At 41.6% G+C, this 25979-nt stretch overlaps 1 protein-coding gene across 14 annotated transcripts in view; it reads right to left on the bottom strand.

Annotated features, from left to right (window-relative positions):
• The window catches only part of ZFYVE16 (zinc finger FYVE-type containing 16), a 62909-nt gene that overhangs the window by 23466 nt on the left and 13464 nt on the right, over positions 1-25979 (bottom strand). For 3 of the 14 annotated variants that reach the window (XM_051854051.2, XM_051854050.2, XM_070056332.1), the window contains 9 exons: positions 20211-20319; positions 16572-18841; positions 15204-15300; positions 12427-12582; positions 11781-11858; positions 9416-9558; positions 2488-2863; positions 1440-1562; positions 232-387 (listed from right to left, as the gene is read on the bottom strand). In XM_051854051.2, coding sequence (XP_051710011.2) covers positions 232-387; positions 1440-1562; positions 2488-2863; positions 9416-9558; positions 11781-11858; positions 12427-12582; positions 15204-15300; positions 16572-18841; positions 20211-20280 — 3469 coding nt within the window. In that variant the 5' untranslated portion in view covers positions 20281-20319. Of the gene's footprint in view, positions 1-231; positions 388-1439; positions 1563-2487; positions 2864-9415; positions 9559-11780; positions 11859-12426; positions 12583-15203; positions 15301-16571; positions 18842-19756; positions 19857-20210; positions 20320-25979 lie in introns of those variants that run through there. The other 11 variants (XM_070056335.1, XM_051854055.2, XM_070056337.1 and 8 more) reach the window with 9 other exon arrangements.

Below are 25979 nucleotides of genomic sequence, written 5' to 3'. Positions count from 1 at the left end.
CATGTCTCTCAATAAGGCAAATATATTTTCATTTTTATAGTAAGTTTTGTGTCTACTCACTATTCATACTGAATGCTAGATTTAAGGAGACTGAAAGTAATGATTAAGACCTTTTAAGAAATCGGCAATCTCCACATAAACAAAATCTTTAGTACAACTAGCACAGCTCAAAGCAGAAATGCCTTTAACTGCTCTAGCCCTGTCTGCAGAGTTCAAAACAAAGTGCAATACCTTTTAGAGCGCCCTTATATATGGTGATAAACAGTCTGAAGATGTCCTTAGGAATAGTATCTTCGTTTGGCAAGCATGACAACAGAATAATAATTTCTGCCTGTCCCAAGCCATGCAATCCATTGGTTGAGAAGTACCAATATTTGTCTGAGGAATCTTAAGTGATAGAAACATACAGTTATAAACATCAACTTCTATTAACCAAAATAAATTATTTTTCATAAAGCACACCTTCTCTGATTTATTATTTTCCCAAAGTTCTCCTCATAAAAATTTAAAATTGAATTGTATCAGATTCATATAAAAATAATTATCCTATGAAGTCAATTAACAAATAACAGTAAAATAAAAGATACAATATTATAAGGTTATTATAAAAGGTTTGTGGAAATGCACATTATTTTTAATTCCATTTTTCCACAAACTTTTTAAAGTACTCTCATATACTGAAAAGCAGTGAGAATTAGGTTAATTTCAAAGGGAATGAAAAGTTTATATGATTTGTGAGGTTTACTTATTATTAAGGTTATTTATTTCTTCACTTTCAATTAGGTCACATGTCAACTACTTTAGAAATATCTTTTTCAAAAAGAAATGACCTATTTGAGACACAGGCAAAAGGACAGCGCTCCCTTCACTCTCCAGATGCCTGCAATGGCCAGGAATGGTGATGGTTAAAGCAGGTGGCTGGGGACTCCATCCAGGTCTCCTATGTAGGTAGCAGGAATCCAACCACTTGAGCTATCACAGTACTTCCCACAGTGTGCATTAGCAGGAAGCTGGAGTCAGGAGCTGGAACTCCAATAAGGGACACAAGTGTCTTAACCATCATCCTCACTGCTAAGCCAAACATTCACTCATAAAACTGTTTTTATTGCCACTAAACCAGGATTCTTGCTTATATCCTGGTTTCAAGTTACCTAAAAGCTATAGAAGACAAGTCAATTGTATCACAAAATCCAAATACAACTCAGCTTTGAACCCATGACCTTAACCTAAGACTAATGCCAGTAAACATCTATAAACTCACATTTCAAATTCCACTGAATATAAATTTGTAAAATTTACATATAGTTATATCTGGCTGAAAAACCAATGTACAATGCTACTAATTTTTCACTATGGCAAATCCAAATATAACCTGAAAATAAAATTACTTCAGAAATCCCGCTTACCAATTAGGCAAAGAAAGATGAACCACTACTCACAAAATACTAACTTCACATTCACGAGGAGGTTAGCATTTAGGACAAACGTAACAGGACGCCACTCTTCACCTTTGAGAAGCATAGTGATCTGCTCATGAGCTGGGTGCTCTTCAACTATAGGCACTAAATAATGGGAATTATACATTCATCAGGATAAATATCCTTTCAAACACACTTACAATGAAAAATATATAAATCTACCAATGGCCCATCAAAATCAACAAAAGCAATCATGTTTCATAAAATCAATCAATACCCTGGACAACTGTGATACATTCACTTTTACTTTCTACTCAAGTCAATAATGTACTGCATATAAATTTCAATCTGTTCTTATATAGAATATATTTCATATATTTGTTAAATAGCCTATTAATATAATTTTACCACATCAGTTTTAATACACTTTTATAAAAAGGATTCCAGTGTGCCAGTTACCCCACTGATAACTTCTGAAATTCACAAGTTTGTAAAATTAGTCTAGTCCCAAGTTACACATCCTGCCTGCTTCGTCTACCTCTGTGACAGGTGGCACAAAGAAAAAAAGATCTTGACAATCAACAGGCAAACAGACATGGTATGCACAGAACAGAGCTCACTTTGTTTCTCTACTACAGCTACTTCACTTTGGAAATGGCTTCTGCTGATACAACAGACATCCTGAGTTTCACTCCCCAAATCGTCATGCAAAGAACCACCTCTTCATGTTGGACAAGGCAACATAATGCCAACGTGACAAATGTCCATTACAGAGAACCACCTGAGCTAGGAGCTAGCTACAGTAGCTCCAGCTTGAAGAGGACCCCAAAGATCAACTGGGCTCTATTCCTTCACAAAGGCACTCGAGGCCCAGCGAGATTAAATAACATCTTTGAAGTTATATATGTAGAAAGTGGCAGATAGGAACTAAAATTCCTAGCTCTGTCAATTTAACAACCTTTTCTTAAGGAAGCATGCTCTTAAAAAATGCATTTCATATATCATAGATAAAATCCATTAATCTAATCTTTAAGAAATTACTTTTAAATTGAAGTAACTGCTAGCCTACCTGATCCCTCTTCTCCAGCAGCAATGAGAAGTGGGGGCAAACTGTCCTCATCATTAGGAAGAAGACTGACCTTGTTGCAAACACATTTCTCAATCCCACACAGTAACTGATAGTCTGAAGTACCAGCAGCAGGCCTGGTGCTGTTAACCGTGACAGCAGGAGGAGCAGAAGGCTCTTCACTCTCTGTAAAAACATCATCATCTACAAGAGAACCGGGAGGAGGCAAGCCCTCCGTTCCTGTGTATACAGGCAGTTTTCCCACAGAAGGAACCTGAGAAGCAGGACTCTGAATTATCTCCACTTTTGTAGTATCTCCTAATTCATTGTTTGGTTTTTCCACTGTAGAAGAATGGACATGATCCACTGTGTTTGCCATCTGTAAAATACAAAGTAAACAAATCAGTTCACGCTCACTGATGAACAGTGAAATGTTTTTTGTAGCCAAAGATATCTTTATTATTATTATTTTTTTAAGATTTATCCATGTACTTGAAAGAGTTACACAGAGAGAGAAGGAGAGGCAGAGAGAGGTCTTCCATTTGCTGGTTCACTCCCCAGATAGCTGCAATGGCTGGAGATGTGCTGATCCGAAGCCAGGAGCCAGGAGCTTCCTCGGGGTCTCCCACACAGGTGCAGGGACCCAAGGACCTGGGCCATCCTCCACTGTTTTCCCAGGCCACAGCAGAGAGCTGGATTGGAAGCGGAACAGCCGGGACTTGAACTGGCATCTGCATGGGATGCCGGCACTGCATATGGCAGCTTCACATCTTAACTGACATGGTAACTGCTTGGCTAAATGCCTACCTCAGTTTTTACTTATTAAAAAGATATGTTTGGCTGGCGCCGCGGCTCACTAGGCTAATCCTCTACCTGCAGTGCCGGCACCCTGGGGTTCTAGTCCCAGTTGGGGCGCCCGATTCTGTCCCGGTTGTTCCTCTTCCAGTCCAGCTCTCTGATGTGGCCCGGGAGTGCAGTGGAGGATGGCCCAAGTGCTTGGGCCCTGCACCCGCATGGGAGACCAGGAGAAGCACCTGGCTCCTGGCTGCAGATCAGCGCGGTGCGCCGGCTGCAGCGACCACTGGGGGGGTGAACCAATGGAAAAGGAAGACCTTTCTCTCTGCCTCTCTCTCTCACTGTCCACTCTGCCTGTCCAAAAAAAAAAAAAAAAAAAAAAAAAAAAAGATGTTTGAGGGGGTTGGCGCTGTGGTGTGGCAAAAAGAACTTCTGTACATATTACAGAATGAGCAAACTTAGCTCAGCCCACGGCCCTCCTTTTCTCATCAGAACTTAAGAAGTCACTGGGTGTGTAGAGAAAGGAAAAAGGCATGAGGAGAGGTAAATGGTTAGGAGGCAGACAGGTACACAGTCCGTGACAGCAATCACCTAGAATAAACGACCTAAACCTGCTTCAATAAAGCCCTTTGATTTTTAAAGGCACAGCATCAATTTTTTTTTTTTTTTAAGAAAAAAACTATGCACTGATTTAAAGTTACAGAGAGAGGGAGAGACAGAGAAAGGTCTTCCATCCTCTGGTTCACTCCCCAAATGGCCACAACAGCCGGAGCTGGGCCAATCCGAAGCCAACAGCCTGAGCTTTCTCCAGGTCTCCCATGTAGGTGAAGGGGCCCAAGCACTTGGGCCATCTTCTGTTGCTTTTCCAGGCAATGGCAGAGAGCTGGATCAAAAGAGGAGCAGCTGGGACTAGAAACAGCGTCCACATGGGATGCGAATGCCGCAGGTGGAGTCTTAGTCCACTATGTCACAGCACCAGCTTCAAAAGTTATTAAAAATTTATTTGAGAGACAGCAGGGGGTGGTGGGGAGGAAAGCACACGAGGAAGCTCCCACCCCCTGGTTCACCCCAGTTTCCAGCAAGAGGACAAAGTAGAGAGTTGGGAACTCAATCTAGGTCTCCCATGTGAGTGGCTGGAACCCTTATCGCTGGAGCCATCAACGGTGCCCACCAGCATCCGCATTAGCAGGAGTCTGGAGATGGAGCTGGGTACTGAACAAGGTACCCTGAGATGGGCTGTGGTACTAAACACAGGTACCCTGAGATGGGCTGTGGTACTAAACACAGGTATCCTGAGATGGGCTGTGGTATGAACACAGGTACCCTGAGATGGGCTGTGGTATGAACACAGGTACCCTGAGATGGAGCTGGGTACTGAACACAGGTACCCTGAGATGGGCTGTGGTACTGAGCACAGGTACCCTGAGATGGGCTGTGGTACTGAACACAGGTACCCTGAGATGGGCTGTGGTATGAACACAGGTACCCTGAGATGGGCTGTGGTATGAACACAGGTACCCTGAGATGGGCTGTGGTACTGAACACAGGTACCCTGAGATGGGCTGTGGTACTGAACACAGGTACCCTGGGATGGGCTGTGGTATGAACACAGGTACCCTGAGATGGGCTGTGGTATGAACACAGGTACCCTGAGATGGGCTGTGGTACTGAACACAGGTACCCTGGGATGGGCTGTGGTATGAACACAGGTACCCTGAGATGGGCTGTGGTACTAAACACAGGTACCCTGAGATGGGCTGTGGTACTAAACACAGGTATCCTGAGATGGGCTGTGGTATGAACACAGGTACCCTGAGATGGGCTGTGGTATGAACACAGGTACCCTGAGATGGGCTGTGGTATGAACACAGGTACCCTGAGATGGGCTGTGGTACTGAACACAGGTACCCTGAGATGGGCTGTGGTACTGAACACAGGTACCCTGGGATGGGCTGTGGTATGAACACAGGTACCCTGAGATGGGCTGTGGTACTGAACACAGGTACCCTGAGATGGGCTGTGGTACTGCGCACAGGTACCCTGAGATGGGCTGTGGTACTGAACACAGGTACCCTGGGATGGGCTGTGGTATGAACACAGGTACCCTGAGATGGGCTGTGGTACTGAACACAGGTACCCTGAGATGGGCTGTGGTACTGAGCACAGGTACCCTGAGATGGGCTGTGGTACTGAACACAGGTACCCTGGGATGGGCTGTGGTATGAACACAGGTACCCTGAGATGGGCTGTGGTACTGAGCACAGGTACCCTGAGATGGGCTGTGGTATGAACACAGGTACCCTGAGATGGGCTGTGGTACTGAACACAGGTACCCTGAGATGGAGCTGGGTACTGAACACAGGTATCCTGAGATGGGCTGTGGTACTAAACACAGGAACCCTGAGATGGGCTGTGGTATGAACACAGGTACCCTGAGATGGGCTGTGGTACTGAACACAGGTACCCTGGGATGGAGCTGGGTACTGAACACAGGTACCCTGAGATGGGCTGTGGTATGAACACAGGTACCCTGAGATGGGCTGTGGTACTGAACACAGGTACCCTGGGATGGAGCTGGGTACTGAACACAGGTACCCTGAGATGGGCTGTGGTACTGAAAACAGGTATTCTGAGATTGTCTGTGGTGCCTCAACCATGAGGCTGAATGGCCGTCCCCTCCTCCCTTTTTTTTTAGACTGACACCATCAGTATTAGATGAGAAATATTACTGAAATCAAGTGAATTTACTTCTAATTTAAAATTGTTACAATACTGATTCAAATATGCACTTACTAAGGAATATATACTTCTGATAATTATGGGTATTGTGAAATCTAGCTCAACACAGAAAGCGTATGCTTATATAGTATGCCTGTTGTCTACTCAGTGTTCCCAGGATCAATTAGGTGACTGGCAGACAGAAGCTGCTCAATAAATATTTGTTAAATCATCTCCAATGCATAACCAGTAATTGTTTCTATGGCTACTTTGTGATTTACAAGAGTTCCCAGTGGGCTAGAATTCTGTATTATCTCTCTTCTACTTAACAACTAGCACATTTGTATAAATGCAAACATAAATATTACTGAAGAACCAAAGTGACTCCATTTTTAAACAATAAAAAAAGCAGCCTCCGTTTCCCATAGCAGACCCGGGTCCTCGTAGAAGCAGGCATTCAGGCATTCCAGAGGTATCAAAGCTCACCAGGGACAGCCAGCTCGGTAGACCAAGGACAGCACAGTAGAGACTGCTGAACAAAGTAACTCCCTGTACCCAGAGCTCCTGTGCTGTATGTAACTCTTTTTTCCTGCTGATGTAGCCCTTTTTTCCTTTAAAAACTTCTCCCTAACAAAGACCGGGGCCTCACTCCTTCCTCCGCTGTGCCGGTTGGTTGGATGGGGTCCCCGTGGCGGCTTGTACTCCCGAATAAACCTTGCTTTTGCAGTTCGGTGTGACCAACTCTCTGAGGGTCTCTGCGGGGATCTAACGATTTGGGCACAACATACTTTTTGGTGCCCAACATTACTATCACTTTCCTGAATGTTTGAACACCATTCAGTAATTGTTAGTCTAAATTAACTGACTAAATCTCCATTACATTTCCCTATTCCGGTGGTTCTCAAAATGTGGTCCAGGAATCTAGGCAGCAAATGAGCTCCTAGGATTTTCTTCTTAGAATTTAATGAAAACAACTAATCATAAAACACTGAATGTAGAAGCAGATGTGAAAATTTGTCTTAAGTTAGATACTAATGAATTCTGCAAAAATATAAAACAATGCCACTTGTCTCACTGAACTTTTGTTTTGCAAAAATTGTCATAAAACATTATTTCCATTAATGTACTGAGTTTATTTTGCAATTAATAAATATTTGTAAATTTTCTGAATTTTAATTTTAATACAATTATTCATAAGTTTAACTCACTGAGGCCGGCACTGTGGCATAGTGAGTAAAGCTGCTGCCTGCAGTGCTGGCATCCCATATAGGCACTGGTTCAAGTCCTGGCTGCTCCACTTATGATCCAGCTCTCTGCTACAGCCTGGAAAAGCAGTAGAAGATGGCCCAAGTCCTCAGGTCCTCACACTCATGCAGGAAAGCCAGAATGAGCTCCTGGCTTCGCATCAGCACAGCTACATTGTGGCCATCTGGGAAGTGAACCAGTAGATGGAAGACCACTTTGACCTGCCTCTGCCTATCTGTAAAACCCTTTCAAATAAATAAATACAATTTTTTAAAAAATTGAGGAATGTCTTTTAAAAAAAAAAATTTGACAGTTACAGAGAAAGGTAGAGCCAGAGAGAGGTCTTCCATCCACTAGTTCACTCCCCAAAGGCTAGATCACTCCCCACTGCACCACAGCACTAGCCCTGAGCAATGTCTTAAATGCAAATAAATAAATAAATAAATAAGAAGTATAGCCCACATAACCTCAATTTTTGGGGGGTTCTCAACAACTTGTAAGAATATAAAGGATTCTGGGGGCTGGCGCTGTGGCACAGCAGGTAGAGCTGCCACCTGCAGTGCCAGCATCCCATTTGGGCACTGGTTCTAGTCCTGGCTGCTCCACTTCCGTCCAGCTCTCTGCTATGGCTTGGGAAAGCAGCAGATGGCCCGAGTCCTTGGGCCACTGCAACTGTGTGTGAGTCCTGGAAGAAGCTCCTGGCTTCGGATCGGTGCATCTCCTGCTGTTGCGGCCATCTGGGGAGTGAACAAGCAGATGGGAGACCTCTCTCTCTCTTTACCTCTGCCTCTCTGCAACTCTTTCAAATAAATAAATTAATTAAAAAAAAAAGAATATAAAGAATCCTGGGAATATAAAGAATCCTGGGAATATAAAGAATCCTGGGAATATAAAGAATCCTGGGAATATAAAGAATCCTGGTTTGAGAACCAAGGGCTTCAACTTACATTATAAAGAGTAAAATCTCATCCATAGTCACTGGAGCGGGTGCTGGCACAGCAGTTAAGGCACTGCTTGGGACTCCCGCATCTTACATCAGAGCGCCTGGGTCTGAGTCCTGGCTTTGCCCCTAGCTTCCTGCTAATGCACACCCTTAGAGGGGGCAGATGATGACTCAACTGGTTGGATCCCTGCTTTCCATGTGAGAGATTCAGATTGTGCTCTCGGCTCCTAGCTACAGCCTGGTCTAGCTCTGGCTGTTGTGAGCATTTGGGAAATAAATCAGAATATGGAAGACACCTGTATGCTTCTGACTTTAAAATAAAATGAAAACACACCACTAGAATTTTTTAAAAAGAACCCTTTAAATATATATGTATACATATATTCACTACATCAGTAAGACATACCTCAAAGATTTCTTTGGTTCTAGACTACAGCAATAAAGCTAGCATTTCAATAAAGAGAATCATACAAATTTTTGGTTTCCTAGTGAATATAAAAGTTATGTTTACACTACACTATAATGTGTTCAGTGTGCGATAGTATTATCTTTAAAAATGCATACTTTAATTAAAAATATAGTATTGTTATCAAATGCTAACAATCATCTGAGCTGTTGGAAAAATGGCAACCAAAAACATGTGATTCAGGGGCCAGTGTTGTAGCTCAACAGGTTAGGCAGCCACTTACGATGCAGGCATCCCATGTGAAATCCAGTTTGCTTCCTGGTTGCTCTATTACCCAATCCAGCTCCCTGCAAATGCCCCTGGGAAAGCAGTGGAAGATGGCCCGAGTGCTTGGGTCCACGCCACCCACAAGGGAGACCCAGATGGACTTCCAGGCTCCTGGCTTTGGCCTGGTCCAGTCCCAGCCATTGCAGCCATTTGGGGAATAAACCAGTATATATAAGTTCTCTCGTTCATTCTCTCCCTCCCTCTCACTCACTCCCTTTCTCTCTATCTCCTTCCTCCACTCTCTTTATAACTACATTTCAAATAAATAAATAAATGTTAAACAAAAGGGCATGTTCCATGTAGAGTTGCCACATATCTTCAATTTGTAAATAACATAATATTGGTGAAGTGAAATGCAAAAAACAAGCTATGCCTATTCATTTCTTATTTTAGAAAACTCAAAGTGTTAAAAAGATATGTACTCTAATAACCATATAAGGAATTATCAATAAAATAAAATTTTATTTAATTAATAAATTATTTTTTAGCTTCTTTACCGTCAGCACATCAGGTGAGGGAGGACTGAAGCCGTCAGGACATCTTTTACTTCCGGTTGATAATTTTGTTGTGTCTGCAACTTCACCATTTGGCAATATGCCATCTGCAAACCACACTCTCTTCTGTTCTTTGGAGCACAGTCCTGCAATCAGTTGAAAACATAAAGCATTTTAATCTGATGATATTGCAATCATTCAATGTTCAATTTAATTATTCAATATTTAACTCAATTATTCAATTCAATAATTTGATTACTCAAATGGGTCACGAAATGATTTCAAAAGCTTTTTTGCTGTCCACTAGCAAGCCCTGAATTCACAAGACTTTTTGTGATTGATCTACCCTGCAGAGTGCGTTTCTGTATAATTCATAGAAAGAGAGTCCTGGGAATCTCATACTCTGAAAAAAAGTAGACAGCAGAGATTATACCTTAAAGACACTGCGGAAAGAGGTAAACCTGTATTACTGGAGCCAAATTTGCAAGTGTGAGGTTAAGGACTAGGACACAGGTGAAAACGCTGTAGATCACGACACAGTAGATAAGCAAAGAAAAACACGGAGAACAAGAAGAAAAACAGTCTGGACATGGAAACACGATCAGCAGTGCAGCAGAGGTCATCTAACTTCTATTTAGCAAGAGAAGCATAAGGTTTTCTGTTCTTATCGTGTGGATAATGGACTTCACAAATATTTACTAACATCTCCTCCCAGATCTGAAGAAAATGACTAAATATTAGCATAAACATTTGTTGTTTCTTTTTATAAAACATCAATTGAGAATGGTTATGAAAACTACCACTAGATAATTTTAGGATAATATGAAAATAATCAAAAGAATCATCTACTTCCTAGGACACAACAGAGATAACATTAAAAAAGGGAATTTTATCCAAGTATATTTTTGCAATATGGGTGGAGATATTACGTATGGTATCTTTCTTCTATTTGAATTATTTTTATGATTTAATAATTTACCTTGTCAATATAAGAATATGCAAAACTTTGTTTGCCTTTTTTTTTTTTTTTTTTTGACAGGCAGAGTGGACAGTGAGAGAGAGAGACAGAGAGAAAGGTCTTCCTTTGCCGTTGGTTCACCCTCCAATGGCCGCCGCGGCCGGCGCACCGCGCTGATCCGATGGCAGGAGCCAGGAGCCAGGTGCTTTTCCTGGTCTCCCATGGGGTGCAGGGCCCAAGCACCTGGGCCATCCTCCACTGCACTCCCTGGCCACAGCAGAGAGCTGGCCTGGAAGAGGGGCAACCGGGACAGAACCCGGCGCCCCAACCGGGACTAGAACCCGGTGTGCCGGCGCCACTAGGTGGAGGATTAGCCTAGTGAGCTGTGGCGCCGGCCGTTTGCTTTTTTTTTAAAAGATTTATTTTATTTATCTGAAAGAGTTACACAGAGAGGTAGACACAGAGAGAGAGAAGGAGGTCTTCTATCTGCTGGTTCACTCCCCAAACAGCTGCAATGATTGGGGCTGGGCCAGGAGTAAGCAGCTTCCTCCAGGTCTCCCACATGGATACAGGAGCCCAGGGACTTGGGCCATCTCCCACTGCTTTCCCAGGTAATTAATAAGGAGCTGGATGGGAAGTGGAGCAGCGGGGACTCGAACCGGCTCCCATATGGGATGCCGACTCTACAGGCTGGAGCTTTAACCCACTGTGCAGCCCCAAGAATATGTAAAACTTGTAAACATGACTGACTCATCTTTACAGCTATCTCATATAATACACAACCACTTGCTGAATCTCCCTATTTCAGTTACAACAATAAATGAAGAACAGCTGCTGAGTGATAAACTGAAATCCAAAATGGCTGTCAAAAGGGTCTGAGGTTGCTATTAACAGTTATTTTCTAGCATGTCACAGACGAAGAGATTATGTTTAAAAACATACATGGGCTTTCCTCAGGATTCAAGTGAGAGCAGACACCCGATGCAGCAGCTCAGTGCTGCTCGGATACCTGCACTGGTTTCAGGCCCAGCTCCACTCCTGCCTGCAGCTTCCCACTAACGCTCACTTAGGAAGCAGCAAGTAGTGCCTCAAGTGGCTGTGGCTCCAGTACTTGGGCTCTTGCCACCCACATGGGAGACCGAGACTGAGTGCCAAGGTCCTGGTTTCAGTCTGGCTCAGTGCCAGCTGCTGCAGATATTGGGGGAGTGAACCAGAGGGCGGAAGCTTACTGTCTCTTTGCTCTTCAAAAAAATTAATTTAAAAAAATTTTTAAAGATTCTAAACAAATTATTTTTTAAAAAAGATAACTGAAAGATTTTAAAATAGATTTAAAAAGCAGCTTGTTATTGTGGCAAAACATACAACTAACGTAGATTTTTTTAATGAAAAGGAGATGTTTCAGTTATGTACCTATTGTCTTTGAGCCCCAAGCCCACGCTGGTACGGTGTTCTCTGATGCCAGGCTGGAGGTCCGGGAAGCACAATTCCCTTGTTAGCCAGAGGGAAGCACAGGCAGTGACTCCTCCTGCTCTCGCTGCTGCCAGGATTCTTGCAGCAGCAGCCGCAGACAACGCTGCATGTCCCACGCTTCTCAGTACTCCCAGCATGCACCCTGAACTCTCCTTCAGCTTCGTCAGCACCAACCCCACAAGGTCAGCCGATGGCTCCAGCCCTGCTACTTGTATTTCCCCAGAGGACACAGCACTGGCCGTGTGGTGCACTAAACCACGACTGTCTGGTCTGAGAACCAAGCACACGATGGCACCCTTCACTGAACTCCAGCAGTACTGTCTCCTCCCCACTCCGCCTCCCACCCCAGTGGTGGTGGCTGCTTCCTACAGCTCCCAATCTCTGAAGCACCTGTGGGTGTCATTTTGCATTTCCCATCTTCTAACATGTGTGTGCAACCAATACCCTCATTACATTCCTCCAGAAGCCTAGTCTGGGCTCTCTTTCCTGACTGGACCATGACTACACTAGATCATTTCTATTTTAATTATTTATCTTGGGTCTAATAATTCATCGGTAGGCTGAGACAGCATTGTCTTCTCATTACCTTCAATACCTGGTTGTTTAAGTGCTGAGATGGGCAAAGGTGAAGGTACACTGGCTGTTTGGGTCTCCGGAGGAGGCTGGACAGTGGCACACTCATCAGATTGATTAGATTTAAGATTAGAACCAGTTGGACTCATCATCCTTTCAAATGCCTGAGCTATAAAGGGGAAAACAATAGTATTAACATCTCAGGTGCTTTTGAGCTCCACAGTAAATTATAGTAAGTTTTCCATTTTTCAAGTTGTAAGGAACACTAAATAGCCAATCAAGGAAAAGAAGTAGCACTAGGCAAAGACACTGTTCAGTCAGCACGGGCCCCTTACTTTAGCTGGCAGCCCTCCACTGCAATGAGCTACTCTATGAAGTATTTCAGTATTGTAGTTGTCATATGAGTCACATCTCCCACAGAAAATCATCCTCTTTTAATACGACTGTCTTCTGTTTTTGTCCTTTTATCCCTGAAGTCTATTTCCAACACAGTTCACACTGATTCTTCAAGACATAAATCACTGGCTCATTATTCCTGTTTAAAATCCTTTACTGGCTGCGGAGCTGGAGCAGTGATTTAGGGCGCTACAGGGGCTCACAAGATCCTACATAGTCAGCATCCCTACCCCCTACACCTTCTGGTGACCTGTTCTACCGAATCTCCTAGGCCTCCTTGTTTTTTTCACAAGTTAAACAGGTACTCTCTCATCTCAAGTCTCTGCTTTCATTACTCCCTCTCCCTAGAATGTTCTTCCCACAGCGACTCACTTGGCTTCATCCTCTCACGTCCTTCAAGTCTCTGTTCACACGTGATATTATCACAGAGCCATACTCCAACCACCTTACAGAGACGCTGCCCCTTGCTGCTCATCTGTTACTATCTATTCCTCCTGCACTTTAAACTTTGCCTAGGGCAATACCACCATCTGTATCCTCTGCTTAGCATCTCTCTCTCCCCCCGTGAGAAGAGGACATCTGTTTTGTTCTCAGCTGGAGCTCCGGAATGCAGAATAGTGCCCGATTTTCCATTCAAGAAAACAGGACACGACTGGTAGCTCTCCCTTCCACATTTCTACAAACCAGTCTGCTCTAAATTATTCCACTGTTGACATAATCGCTCTGAAATGCCACTGAATGGCAGCACGCCATGAAATGGGTCTCACTAAGTGAAATCCAAACACCTTACACTCTGGGCTTCAAGCAACTTCCAGTTCACCCAAATCTACCTAATGGCATTCACATTCTTGCTTCTTTAAACTGCATACAACCTGAGTACAACTTTCTCATCCATGATCTCTATTCAAGCAAACATTTTCTTCCATTCTTTCACTCAATGTGTCTCACACTCCTTGAGGCATTTTCTTCTCTTACTTCATAACATTATTTTAAATGATCACATTGATCATTTTCAACCCTACAGTAGATGTTAAAATAACTTTGTTTTCTTGTGGTGTATAAATTAATGATAAATAACACCATAAAGTAAACTATATGCCACATCAAAATAAATAAAATAGGTAATGAAATAACTCATTCCACAATATGTTCTTTGATAAACCAGAGTTTATCTCAGTATCCTACGGAGCCTCTTCAGTGACCCTATTTCTCATATTTTGAACCTCCACAAACGGAATGCTCACCCCAAAATGTGACCTGTACGGGAGATAATTATGTGGGGGCTTGCTCTAGAATTTCTGAATTCTAACAGATTTCCTAGGCTAACAGCACCAGCAGTTGTGTTCTAGGCTACTGAAACAGTGTATAAAAAAAAAATTATGAGTACTTAAACTAACCTCTCTATAAACAACGATGGTAACGTGGAAATCAAAAAAACACTTTTACTCTATTATCTTCCAGAGTGGAAGTCAACAGCAGGGAGTAGAGCAGCTTACCTCAGGCTAACAGACTCACATCAGAGTTTTTTGGAGAACTGCTGAAAAAATTTATCTTCATTCAAAAGAGAAAAACAAATCATTATCAGGTATTTATTCTCCTGGCTAATAGGAAACAACACCTGAGCTAGTGCACAGGTCTGGTCAAAAAGGGCCCAAATAATATTTGCTGGGAATTAAATGGTCGACAAATCTTTGAATATATCAAGAAGTACTCAAAAGAACAAACATGTACTTTGGAGAAAGATACAACACAACACACACACACACACACACAAGATTGGAGAAATCAAAGAAAATCACCAGGACTACTGCTGCTAAGGGTAGCTAGAGAGCCAGAGGAACAATGGGAAGTGCGCACATACAACTCTAAAACTGAGAAGGGGAAAAAAATGAGACAAAAATGTGCAAAGAGTGTGTTAGCCTATAAATTATAAAATGACATAAATTATTATCTTATCATTTATACTCCCATTTTAGATTATTTTCTAAAAGGTAGAAACTAGTATCTTGCCTTATGTTATTAATATCAATTTAATGTAATATTTCCGATTATTAAAGTAGGTACTCTATAAATGTTTAGATTAAGATGATGAAGATGAAAACGGTGATAAAAAACGAACAGGTAGATGAAACGCAGCATTAGAGACTTGGTGCCTGTGGAAAGTTAATGAACTGCCACTCCAGAAACTGAATGCTTCCTTTCAGACTGGCAGTGTTAACTGTGAGAGTGGAAGAAAAAGAAGAGGAACCAAGCCTTGGGACGTCCCACCTAAGTCAGATAAGCCAACACTAGGTCCTTGCCTTAAGAAAATAAAGAGGTTTATCTTTGTCACAATCCAGTTGTTTTTAAGATACATTCAATTACTGGAAGAAAACATGTCAGGGTGATACTCACCTTTACTGATAGTCTCATAGCAGATTACACACACTCTTGCTTCCTTTTCTAGATACTGCAGCTTACACTTCCGATTACAGCAGACACCACAAAACACCTATAAAGAATCGAATAATAAATCTGACTTTTAAAAAATTTTTTATTTTAATTTTTAATAATAAATTTTTGTTTCAAGCAAAACACTAGAGCAGAGGAAGGTGAAGTTCTAAGCCTAATTAACCCAAACCCATTTTCCTTACTATATAAATTACTTTTCTAATCACCATAATCACAGGTAGAGTACCAACATGATTTTTTTTTTACTTAAATGAGGTTTCTATGAGTTAAAACCCCATCTCTGATAAGAAAATCCTTTAAAAAAGTTGTTAATTGGAAAAGAAACAAAGGTTTCTTTAAGGAAAGCATTTACACTTTTAAAAACTTTGTGGGGCCAGCACTGTAACATATTTATTTAACGTGGTTTATTTAACCAAGACCTGCAATGGTTTGAGTACTGGCCACTCCACTTTGGATCCAGCTCCCTGCTAATGTGCCTTGAAAAGCAGTGAAAAATGGCCCAGGTCCTTGGGCCCCTGCACCCACGTGGTAGACCAAGATGAAGATCCTGGCTCCTGGCTTCAACCTGGCCCAGGCCTGGCACTTGCAGCCATTTGGGGAGTGAACCATCAGACGCAAGATCTCTATCTCTTCCTCTTACTCTCTGTCACTCTGCCTTTCAAATAAAATGAATCTTCAAACAAACAAAAAACACAGCTTTCTGTAGTTCTTTATTTGAAACTTAAAAACCATTAAATTTGTTTGAAAGGCAGAGTGACAGAGAGGGAAAAGAGGTGGAGGGAAGGAAAGGGGAGAGAGAAAAAACAGGAGGGAGGGAGGTCAAAAAGGACAGAGCTCTCATCCACTGGTTCACTCCCAAATGCCCACAGCAACCTGGGCTGGGTCAGGCAAAAGCCAGGAGAACCTGAAGCTCACACAAACCAAACTGCTCCTACCTGAGCATCAGTCACACTAGCTGCAGGGTGGTCTTAAATATTCAAGGATAAAGGGGGACCCAGATAAATGTGGAATCCCTAATGTGTCAATACTAAGAGATAAGAACATGCATTCTTAAATCTTACAAGAATTAATAATAAGTGTCCTTCATTCTCCAGAATGTAATTAATACCCATGAAAACATGACATACATTCAACCATCAAGCAATTTGCAAAACGACAATGGCTTATATATTTCCATGGCTGTTAGGTTAAAGACGCTAATTTTAAACTAACTCCATTTTGTAGCCATCTGTTAATCAGCCTTTTCTATCATTAGGTTTAATTTTAACTATTTCAAAAGAGTAAAAGACTCCAAAGACTTTGAGCACTTACTTTCCCACACGCTCGGCAGTGGTGGCGCCGTTTTGTGAAGGTAAACTTGACTTGGCAGTTCATGCAGTTTGGAGCCTCTGAGTCTGGGACCCATGCAGGTTGTTTCTGGCCTAAAACCAGGCCTTCTTTGCATGTGTTTTCAGGCACAGACTCTTCATTTGCAGTTACAAGACTGGCTCTACTTTCAAGATTACTTTCTATATCGATATAATTAGAGTTGAAGTTAGCCTGAGGATCAGCTGCAGGATCTGCAGTACAGCTGGTTGGAGCGATGCTATTCGCTATGCTGGGTTTGCTTTCTGACGTGTCTGGAACATCCAGCTTATTCTGTTCCTTTGAACCCCTTGTTCTTGATGGAAGGCTAAATAATTGCTTAGGTCTGGCCCCTCCAACATAAACAGACTGACTGTTAGTATCAGAGACTGGTAATTCACTCATCACCTCAGACTTACTGGTAGGTAACCCTTGTTCACCTGGAATTATGCTTTTCTGCCCTAAAGAAAGCTCATTATTTTCTAGTGTATTTTGCTTATCAACTGTCTGACAAATCATATTAATGTTACCACTTTCCGTGGCAGCTCCTGCTTCGGCATTAAAATATATATTATCAACATGTCCATTTCCTAAGCCTTTCCTATCTCCTGGACCGCTCTGAGATTCTGAGTCATTCACATTTTCTTCAAAACACTGTGTGTTAGTGGTCTGAAGGTACTGCTCTGTCAAAAAGGCATCAAGCTCCGCATCACTAATTAGTGAAGCACTCTTCATACCCTCATCGATATTAAAGTAATCCAAATCTTGCCCATCCATGTCACTGCATGAGAAAGCGAGGCCGTCACAGGGGTCGGGAGGCTCTGGCGCGGCAGCACCAGGAAGTTCCATCTGGGGTCCTGAGGCGGTACAGGCATTGGTGTTACCAGGGTAACTCAACGATGCAACTCGGGTTACTGTCGGGTCAGGATCCACCTTTCCATCCCCCCTCTTCTCTATGAATGGCTGCAGAAGTGTGCTTTTACACGTCTCCTCTTTCAAGAGCTCCGCCGCTCTGCAGGGCTCGCCATGCGGAATGCGCGCCTGTACTTCCCGCACAGTCACCGCATCCTGCACACTATCCTTGTCTTCCCTCTGCGGTAAACAATCACCGTGCGCTTTCCTTTCCATTAACGCTCCACACAAGGACCCAGCCAACGGCAGACAGGACAGCGGGGAGGAGACATCTGCTTTGGAAGCAGGTAAAGCTGGAGAGCAATCCTGCACTGCATCATTATCGTCTTTAAAATCTAGACTTCTTACGTCTTCATCAGCAAACTGCTTTATAAGTAAAGCAGGTGTATCTTCCTCAAAGGATAAATCAGGTAACTTGAAGTTTTCATCTTCTGCATGTGAATCATTTAAGTATAAACCTTCATTTTTGGTAAGACTGCAAGGCAAAGCACTTGTGCTACTTCCTTCTTTTAAAAGTTCTGTGGCAGTAATGACAGCCGCATCTACTACCTCCTCTTTTTCCAAACAGCCATCATCTTTTAAGGATTCAAGTGGCTGACTCCTGTGTTGTAGGTTGTCTTTGGCGTCAAATATTTTGGAACTTTGTTGAGTCAAAGCAGATGATGTGTTAAACTCAGTAACTGGTTCTAGCTGGTTAGAGATCTTTTTATCTTCTAAACTTTCTGTTCTGTCATGATTACTAGAATCTAAAAGTGCTGTGTCAGCTTCTAAACCTAATTCTTTGGTTCCAGTGATTTCTTTATTTTGTAATTCAGAGTTGTTATCATTTTGTTCTTCTCTGACGGGACTACTACCACGGTCTGTTGAAGAAACACAGGGAGTATCTGACACTGAAGGTAAGTCCCATCCAATCAAAGAATCTGCACTAGACTTAATATCATCTGGCAATAATTGTTTAATATCCTCTTCACTACTAGTTGCATGAACTAAGTTGCCCGTGTCACTTATCAGATCACAAACAGGTTTCCTACACCGTCCCATATATGAAGGCTGGGTTTCATCTGAAGTATTGGCATCCACACAAGAAAGCAGGTCCAGTCCTGTCACATTTTTTTCATTTTGTATAGCAGTTCGTCCCTCAAGGGTTTTCTCATTCAAGGAAATCTCATTTGCTTCAAAGCATGTTTCTGATGAGCCACAACTATCGATGCATTGTTGGTCCTTTGGGAGCAGTGGTATTAGCTGTGAGGAAGCTAACTCTGATGAAACTGAACAGTGGTTAGAATCATTTGCATTTTGTGCATCTTGAAGATAATCTTGTTCATCTAATTAAAAATAAGACACAATGTTATTCAGTAGACTCAAATCAAATAAAAATTATTATAAAGGTAGATTTTGTAAGACTTCCATACCAAACATTTTTAAAGACTATAGCTATATTATTCTTTTGTAAAATGGTAATTAATATCCAAAGTTATTTTTATTTTATTTTAAAGTGCTTTCTGACTTTTACTTTTGAAAGTGATGTCACAAAGTGATAAAAAGTCCATGAAATTCAATTGTACTATAAAAACCAGACTAAAGGGAACAAAACAATCTAACCTCTTGGCTCTGTCCTCTACTTTCCTAGTTTTCATTCTTGGAAAATGGTATTTCATTGCTCATAGCAATAAAATTCCAAGTTATGTAGAGCTTTCAAATTGCTTTAGCTTACTAATATACTGGTTTTTAAAGTTTTTTTTTTATACATTAAGTTTATGTCTGGAAGAAACTCTAGTTGTCTTCTTTTTATTTCTGGCTATTGATTTCACTCAGTGTAAGAATAAACTAGTGGGACAATGCTGTGGCATAGTGGTTTGGGCTGGGTGCTGGTTCAAGTCCCAGCTGCTCCACTTCTGATTCAGCTCCCTGCAGATGGCCTGGGAAAGCAATGAAGGATGGCTCAAGTGCTTGGGTCCCTGTACCCACAAGGGAGACCTGCAAGCTCCTTGCTCCTGACTTTGGAAAGGCCCAGCCTCAACCATTATGGCCGTTTGGGGAGTAAGCCAGCAAAGGGAAGACCTCTCTCTGTCTCTCCCTCTCTCTGTCTGTTACTCTGCCTCTCAACAAAATAAATAAATCTTTAAGAAAAAAAAAAAAAAACGAATAAATCAGTAAGTTACACATAATGACATAAAGTGAATCTTTTGCAGAGATAACCATGTGACCAAAACTGAAATGGAAGAATGTTAAAAACATGCCTGAAGGGGGCCGGTGCTGTGGCCTGAAGTGCCTGCATCCCATATGGGTGCCGGTTCGAGACCCGGCTGCTCCACTTCTGATCCATCTCTCTGTTATGGCCTGGGAAAGCAGTGGAAGATGGCCCAAGTCCTTTGGCCCCTATACCCGTGTGGGAGACCTGGAAGAAGCTCCTGGCTTTAGATCAGCCTAGCTCTGGCCGTTGCAGCCAACTGGGGAGTGAACCAGTGGATGGAAGACCTCTCTCTCTCTCTCTCTCTGCCTCTCCTTCTCTCCACACTTGATCTTAGCCAAAAGGTCGAGAAGCAACTGCCTCTCCTTCTCTATGTATCTGTGTAACTCTTTCAAGTAAATCTTTAAAAAAAAAAAAAAAAAAGAAGAAGAGTATGCCTGAGGTAACTATGTTACAGCTATTTTTAAACTTTCATTAGTGGCAATAATGAAAAATCAACAAACCTGGGTTCTGCTCAAAATCATCAAGGAGTCTGTCCAAGTCACTGACAGCTGCTTTAAAGTAGCTGTCCATTCTACCTGTAGACTTATTCCGAATTTAACTCTTGTATGCCTAGAAAATAAAAAGAATGCTATTTCATTTAGTTATCAAACATATAAATAGTACACCAACTAGTCCATGCCCAGGAAACATAAGGAATAGAACTAGGAATAAAATTTAAAGAGAACTGCTTTGAAGAATCAGTAATTTAGCTGGGGAAACTGCCTCTTTATATGTAAAATGACATGAAAACCAACTCTAACACATACCATTTGCATACACAGACTAATAAAAATGTTAAAAGATTCATCTAATAATTCCTCAAAGAAGAATTCATAATATAAAGCTAAAAAATACACAAAGCAGTGATATAAAATTTGTGGGATTCAGAAATTGAAATTTGAAACGATACTTAGTCTTTGACTAGAAAAAGCATACAGACTGAAAACAAATCATTTAAGAAGAGAAATTAAAGAAACAGAAAATAGGCACGTAAGAAAGGCCCAAGAAAATTAAAACATTTATGAAAAAGATGAATAAGGCATATGAATCTCTGGTCTGCAGCAGAAACTCCACCAAGTAAAGCCCGAGACAGCCTGCAGGAATCAACCCATAGGGTAATATCAATAGGCTACTGAAATCAATTTGAACGGTCTCTCACTGATTCAAATGGGACAACTGGATGTCAAACTCAACTGTGAAAGACTACCCACAAATCAACAGACATAAATCCATCAGATCAGGGACCAGCGCTGTGATGTAGTAGGCTAACCCTGTGCCGGCATCCCATACAGCTGCTGGTTCATGTTCCAGCTGCTCCACTTTCAATTCAGCTCTCTGCTTATGGCCTGAGAAAGCAGTAGAAGATGGGCCAAGTGCTTGGGCCCCTGCACCCATGTGGGAGACCTAAAAGAAGCTCCTGGCTCCTAGCTTTGGATCAGCTCAGCTCCAGCCAATGCAGCCATTGAGGAGTGAACCAGTGGATGGAAGACCTCTCTCTCTGTCTCTTCCACTCTGTCTGTAACTCTACCTCTCAAATAACTAGAATATTTAAAAATAAAAATCCACAAGATCATGATACTGAAAACAGAAACAGAACTTACTATTTAGTAGAGGACTGCTAAGGCACTAACCCATTACCCTGAAAACTGATAAAGCAAAACAGCCAATAATTTATCCTGCTCTTTATTTACAAAATATATTTTAGGACAACAAAATAGTTGCAGGGGGTTGGGTGGCGGGGATAGTTCTTAAGATAAGGATTCCAGTTAATGAACTCAGAAGGATATTAAAAATCTTTAAATCATTTATTCATAGTCCCTAATACAATCAATGGACCAGGTGATGGTTAGCAATGGATGCTAAAAAGTTGTTAGAGGACAGAGGTCCTGCTTGGGAAGTTAGCAAACAGTGATTTCTGTTGTTAATTTAAAAATTAACACTCTTATGTATGACATCAGTGATCACTCGTGCTCTTGACATGAGCTGCCTAGGCTATGGAAGCCTTTTGAATACACAAACTCCATCAGTATTTAGACAATGCCATGAGCAAAGTGGAAATACTCTTCTCCCTTCAGAGAAAAGTACCTTCTTCTTTGATAGCCCCTTCTTTCCACTGGGGTCACACCCACTGAGGTCTTTCATGCAGGACATTTTTTGCCACAATGTCTTGGCTTCCAATGCCTGAAATGCTCTCCAGGGCTTTTCAGCCAGACCAGAATGCCTTAAGGGCTGATTCTGAGGTCAGAATGTTACTTAAAGCGATTGTCAAAGAGTTGTATTATGAGAGTTAACAGTAAAACTTGTTCTCAAAGGTTTATTTTGTTTTAGTATATTAAGTGGAGGATATTCTTATGTCCCATAAGTTTTAGTTATGCCTAAGTGTCCAACCCCATTCCTTGTTTCCTTAGGTGTTTCCTTAATTAGTGATAAAACTCGTTCTCAAGTACTTATTTTTTTAATGTATTAAGTGGAAGATATTTTTACATCTCTTAAGTTATAGTTATGTCTACATGCTCACAAAAGATGTATCACTCTTGGATGCTTCTTTAAAGTTAATTAATTCTCTAAAAAAAAGAAGCGAAAATAACCGAGATGCAAAGACTTTGAACATCCTTTGTCTCAACTGTTAAGGAATAGTTTTGTTTTGTTTTGTTTTCTGTGCAAATTGTTGAACTCTTTACTTAGTACAGAGCTGGTCTTCTGTGTATAGTAAGTGTGTATAGTGTGTATAGTAATGGATCTTAATGGACAATGGGACTGGGAATGGGAGAGGGAGGAGGAAGAAAGGTGGGAGTATGGGTGGGAGGGCAGGTATGGTGGAAAGAATCACTATATTCCTGAAGTCGTACTTATGAAATGCATGAAGCCTGTATTCCTTAAACAAAAGGTTTCTCTGGGAAGAGGAGGGGCTGGTGCGGTGGTATAGCAGGGTAAGCATCTGTCTGTAGTACCAGCATCCCATATGAGTGCTGGTTCAGTGGCCCAAGTGCTTGGGTCCCTGCACCCATATGAGTGACCCAGAAGAAGCTCCTGGCTTTGGACTGGTCCAGCTCCGGCCATTGTGGCCATTTGGGGAGTGAACCAGCAGATGTAAGACCTCTCTCTGTCTCTCTCTCTCTCTCTCTCTGTAACTTTGCCTCTCGAATAAATAAATAAATCTTTTAAAAAAATTGTTAGAGGAAAAGGTTATCAGCGACTTCACAATGGTGAGATCAGGTCAAAATATCTAAATACAGTGGTCAATTTCTTTACTAATAAATGTGGAAGAATAGCATCATCTAAAAACTATTATAGCCTAAAAAAAATCTGACCCTCAATCTAATCATTTTTGGAATTAACTGCATGTGTACAGGAAGTTCAAGCACAGAGGGCTAAGTTCATGACACAGAAAGCAATTAGCTAAGCTAATCAAGAAGATAGAACACTCTACACAATGTTCTTCAAACTGTTTCCTAGGTTTTCTTTATACTTCTGATCTTACTGTTTAGAACACAATAAAATAAAACAAATTTTGTCTAATAAAAACAAGCACGGCCTGCGGCGCCGGCACCCCAGTGTTCTAGTTCCGGTGGGGGTGCCGGATTCTGTTCCAGTTGCTCCTCTTCCAGTACAGCTCTCTGCTACGGCCCGGGAAGGCAGTGGAGGATGGCCCAAGTCCTTGGGCCCTGCACCTGCATGGGAGACCAGAAGGAAGCACCTGGCTCCTGGCTTTGGATTGGCGCAGCATGCCGGCCGTAGCGGCCACTTAGGTGGTGAACCAATGGAAGGAAGACCTTTCTCTCTGTTTCTCTCTCTCAATGTCTAACTCTGCCTGTCAAAAAAAAAAAAAAAAAAAAAAAAAAAAAAAAAAACACACACAAGGATATACATTATTAAACACACTGAACAGCTGCCTAGAGTGGGAAATTTAATATAAGAAATAAGGAATAAAAGGAATAAAAGACAACAAACAGGTGAGAGGACTTCACAAGGCTTAACTATGATTGTATGTCATAAACTAAGGACACGTGACATCCAGAAAAAAACAGTACTTTAAAGATGAGTATAAAAGATTAGAACTTGCTTCTGACTCCTGGCTTTGGCCTGGCTCAGCCCTAGGCGTTGCTGCCATCTGGGGAGTGAACCAACAGACGGAAGATCCCTCTCTTTGTCTCTCCCTCTCACTCTGTAACTGTGACTTTCAAATAAATTAATTTATTAAAAAAAAAAAAGATTAGAACTTAAGAGAGAATTAAATGAACTGGATGACCTATCTGAAGAAATTTCCTAAAATGAAGCCCAGAGAGACAAAGATGAAAATATGAAAAAGAGCTTGAGGTACAAGTGACAGAATAAGAACGGAGTTCCCTAGGAGAAAACAGAATATAGAATAACACCATTTGAGTAACACCATCATTCTAGCATAACTGAAAAACACAACTCAACAGATACAGAGATAACACAGTATACCAAGCATTACAAATAGAAATTCACTCTCAGATACACTGTAGTGCAACTATTGAACACCAAAGACAGAAAAGCCAGAGAAGATTATCTTCAAGGAAGATCAGACTAGCAACAACTTAAAAGCAACAAGTATACTTCAGAAGCACTTTCAATACATTCTAATTCAATGAAGAATCTTACACTTCTGTTTCCCTGTTTCAAATGTGGTTATATCATAATATAGAAGAATGCACAAAACTGAGACCAAATCAAAAGAGGAATTCGGAGGAAAATACAATGTAGGAAGTAGAAGGAAATTTCCAAGAAACTACTATTCTACGAGAGAGAGAGAGAGAGAGAGAGAGAGAGAGAAAAGCAATGCAACTATGAAACTGAGAACAGGAAACCACAAATTGGAAAGATACGCAGAATAAAAAATGATCATGGAAACTTACAGCAGAAATTTTAAAATTCAAGAAAGGGTTGTGGAATACACTGACAATATTTTACCACTAAATACGTACAAAAAGAAAAACCTGAAATCAGTAATTTAAGTTTCCACCTTGGAAATCTAGAAAAATAGCAATTTAAACCTAAACAATGAGAAGAGTGCCCTTTAACAATCAGTAAACAAAAAGACCTCAGGAATAAAATCAGGATTGTAAGGCGGATGCCTAATGATTTCCCATGGAAACTGATGAGAAGAGCAAGCAGGAGCATGGTTATGGGTAAGGACTCTCCTCTATCGCTTTCCTGGGAATTTGCTAAAGCTTTGGTTTCCCACAACACTCTCCTAATAACCAGATGCTATCACTCTCCAGACCTCCAGAAAGTCAACACACAAAAAAAACGCCCTGATTTTGACCCCGGCCAGACTGCTTCTCCTTTGACTAGCCATGTCCAAGTCCAGGCAGCCACTGCTGTGTCTGCGCTTTAAGGTCATACTGGTAAAAGCGCATTTCATGTCCTGTTACAAGTCTTCGCAGAAACGCTTCAGGATCCTGATCTCACTGCTTAACACTTCGCTGAAAGCTCTGCCGTCGTCTGCAGCTGCTCTGGGGCAACAGTGTTGGCACTCGCCAATCAGAAAGTGTGCTCCATTTTTCAGTCTCAATTACGTGCGCTGAACTAATTCAGATGTCTAGGATGTCCCCTGTGTTTCTGCTGCTAATAACCAGTTCTCTTCAATCAGGGAACAAACCAGCATTTTTTTACCTCCCAGACTGATGTGGGTGGTTTGCCACTGTAGGCTTCATCTTCAGCATTGTCTCCTCCTTTTCTTAAAAGGAGTTATCCATTTGCAACTTGATCTCTTTCAGGCATTATCCCCATAAACTTATCATAAAGGATCAATGATTTCACCACATTCCACCCAAGCCTCACAGTAATGTCTGTTCTTTCTCCAATTTTAGCAGAATTCATGTTGCTCTGATAAGGGCTCTATTCCAATTGATGTCTTACCCTTTTTAGTGCCTTAAACCAGATCCTGATCAGAAACATTTCAACAAATTAGTACATTTATTTTAGTGCCAAAAATTCTGAAACATACACATAGTTTTTTTTCACGACATACATTTTCCATGAACTTTCTGAAGACTATTCACATACTTCATGGGAAACTGCCACCCTTCAAGAACTAGGATCAAAGCAAGAACGTCCTTTCTCACCTTTCCTATCCAATATCATACTGAAAGCCCTGGATAGCGCAGTAAGACAAGAAAATGCCATCTGCAAAGGAAGAAACAAAACTCTATTTGCAACAGTATGATTTTCTATGCAGAAAATTCCCCAAAATAGAACCAAAA

Source organism: Oryctolagus cuniculus, chromosome 14 (genome assembly GCF_964237555.1).
Source record: "Oryctolagus cuniculus chromosome 14, mOryCun1.1, whole genome shotgun sequence".
Classification (NCBI taxonomy): Eukaryota; Metazoa; Chordata; class Mammalia; order Lagomorpha; family Leporidae; genus Oryctolagus; species Oryctolagus cuniculus.
The sequence above is the reverse complement of the archived record's forward strand: the minus strand, read 5'-3'. Positions and strand labels throughout refer to the sequence as shown.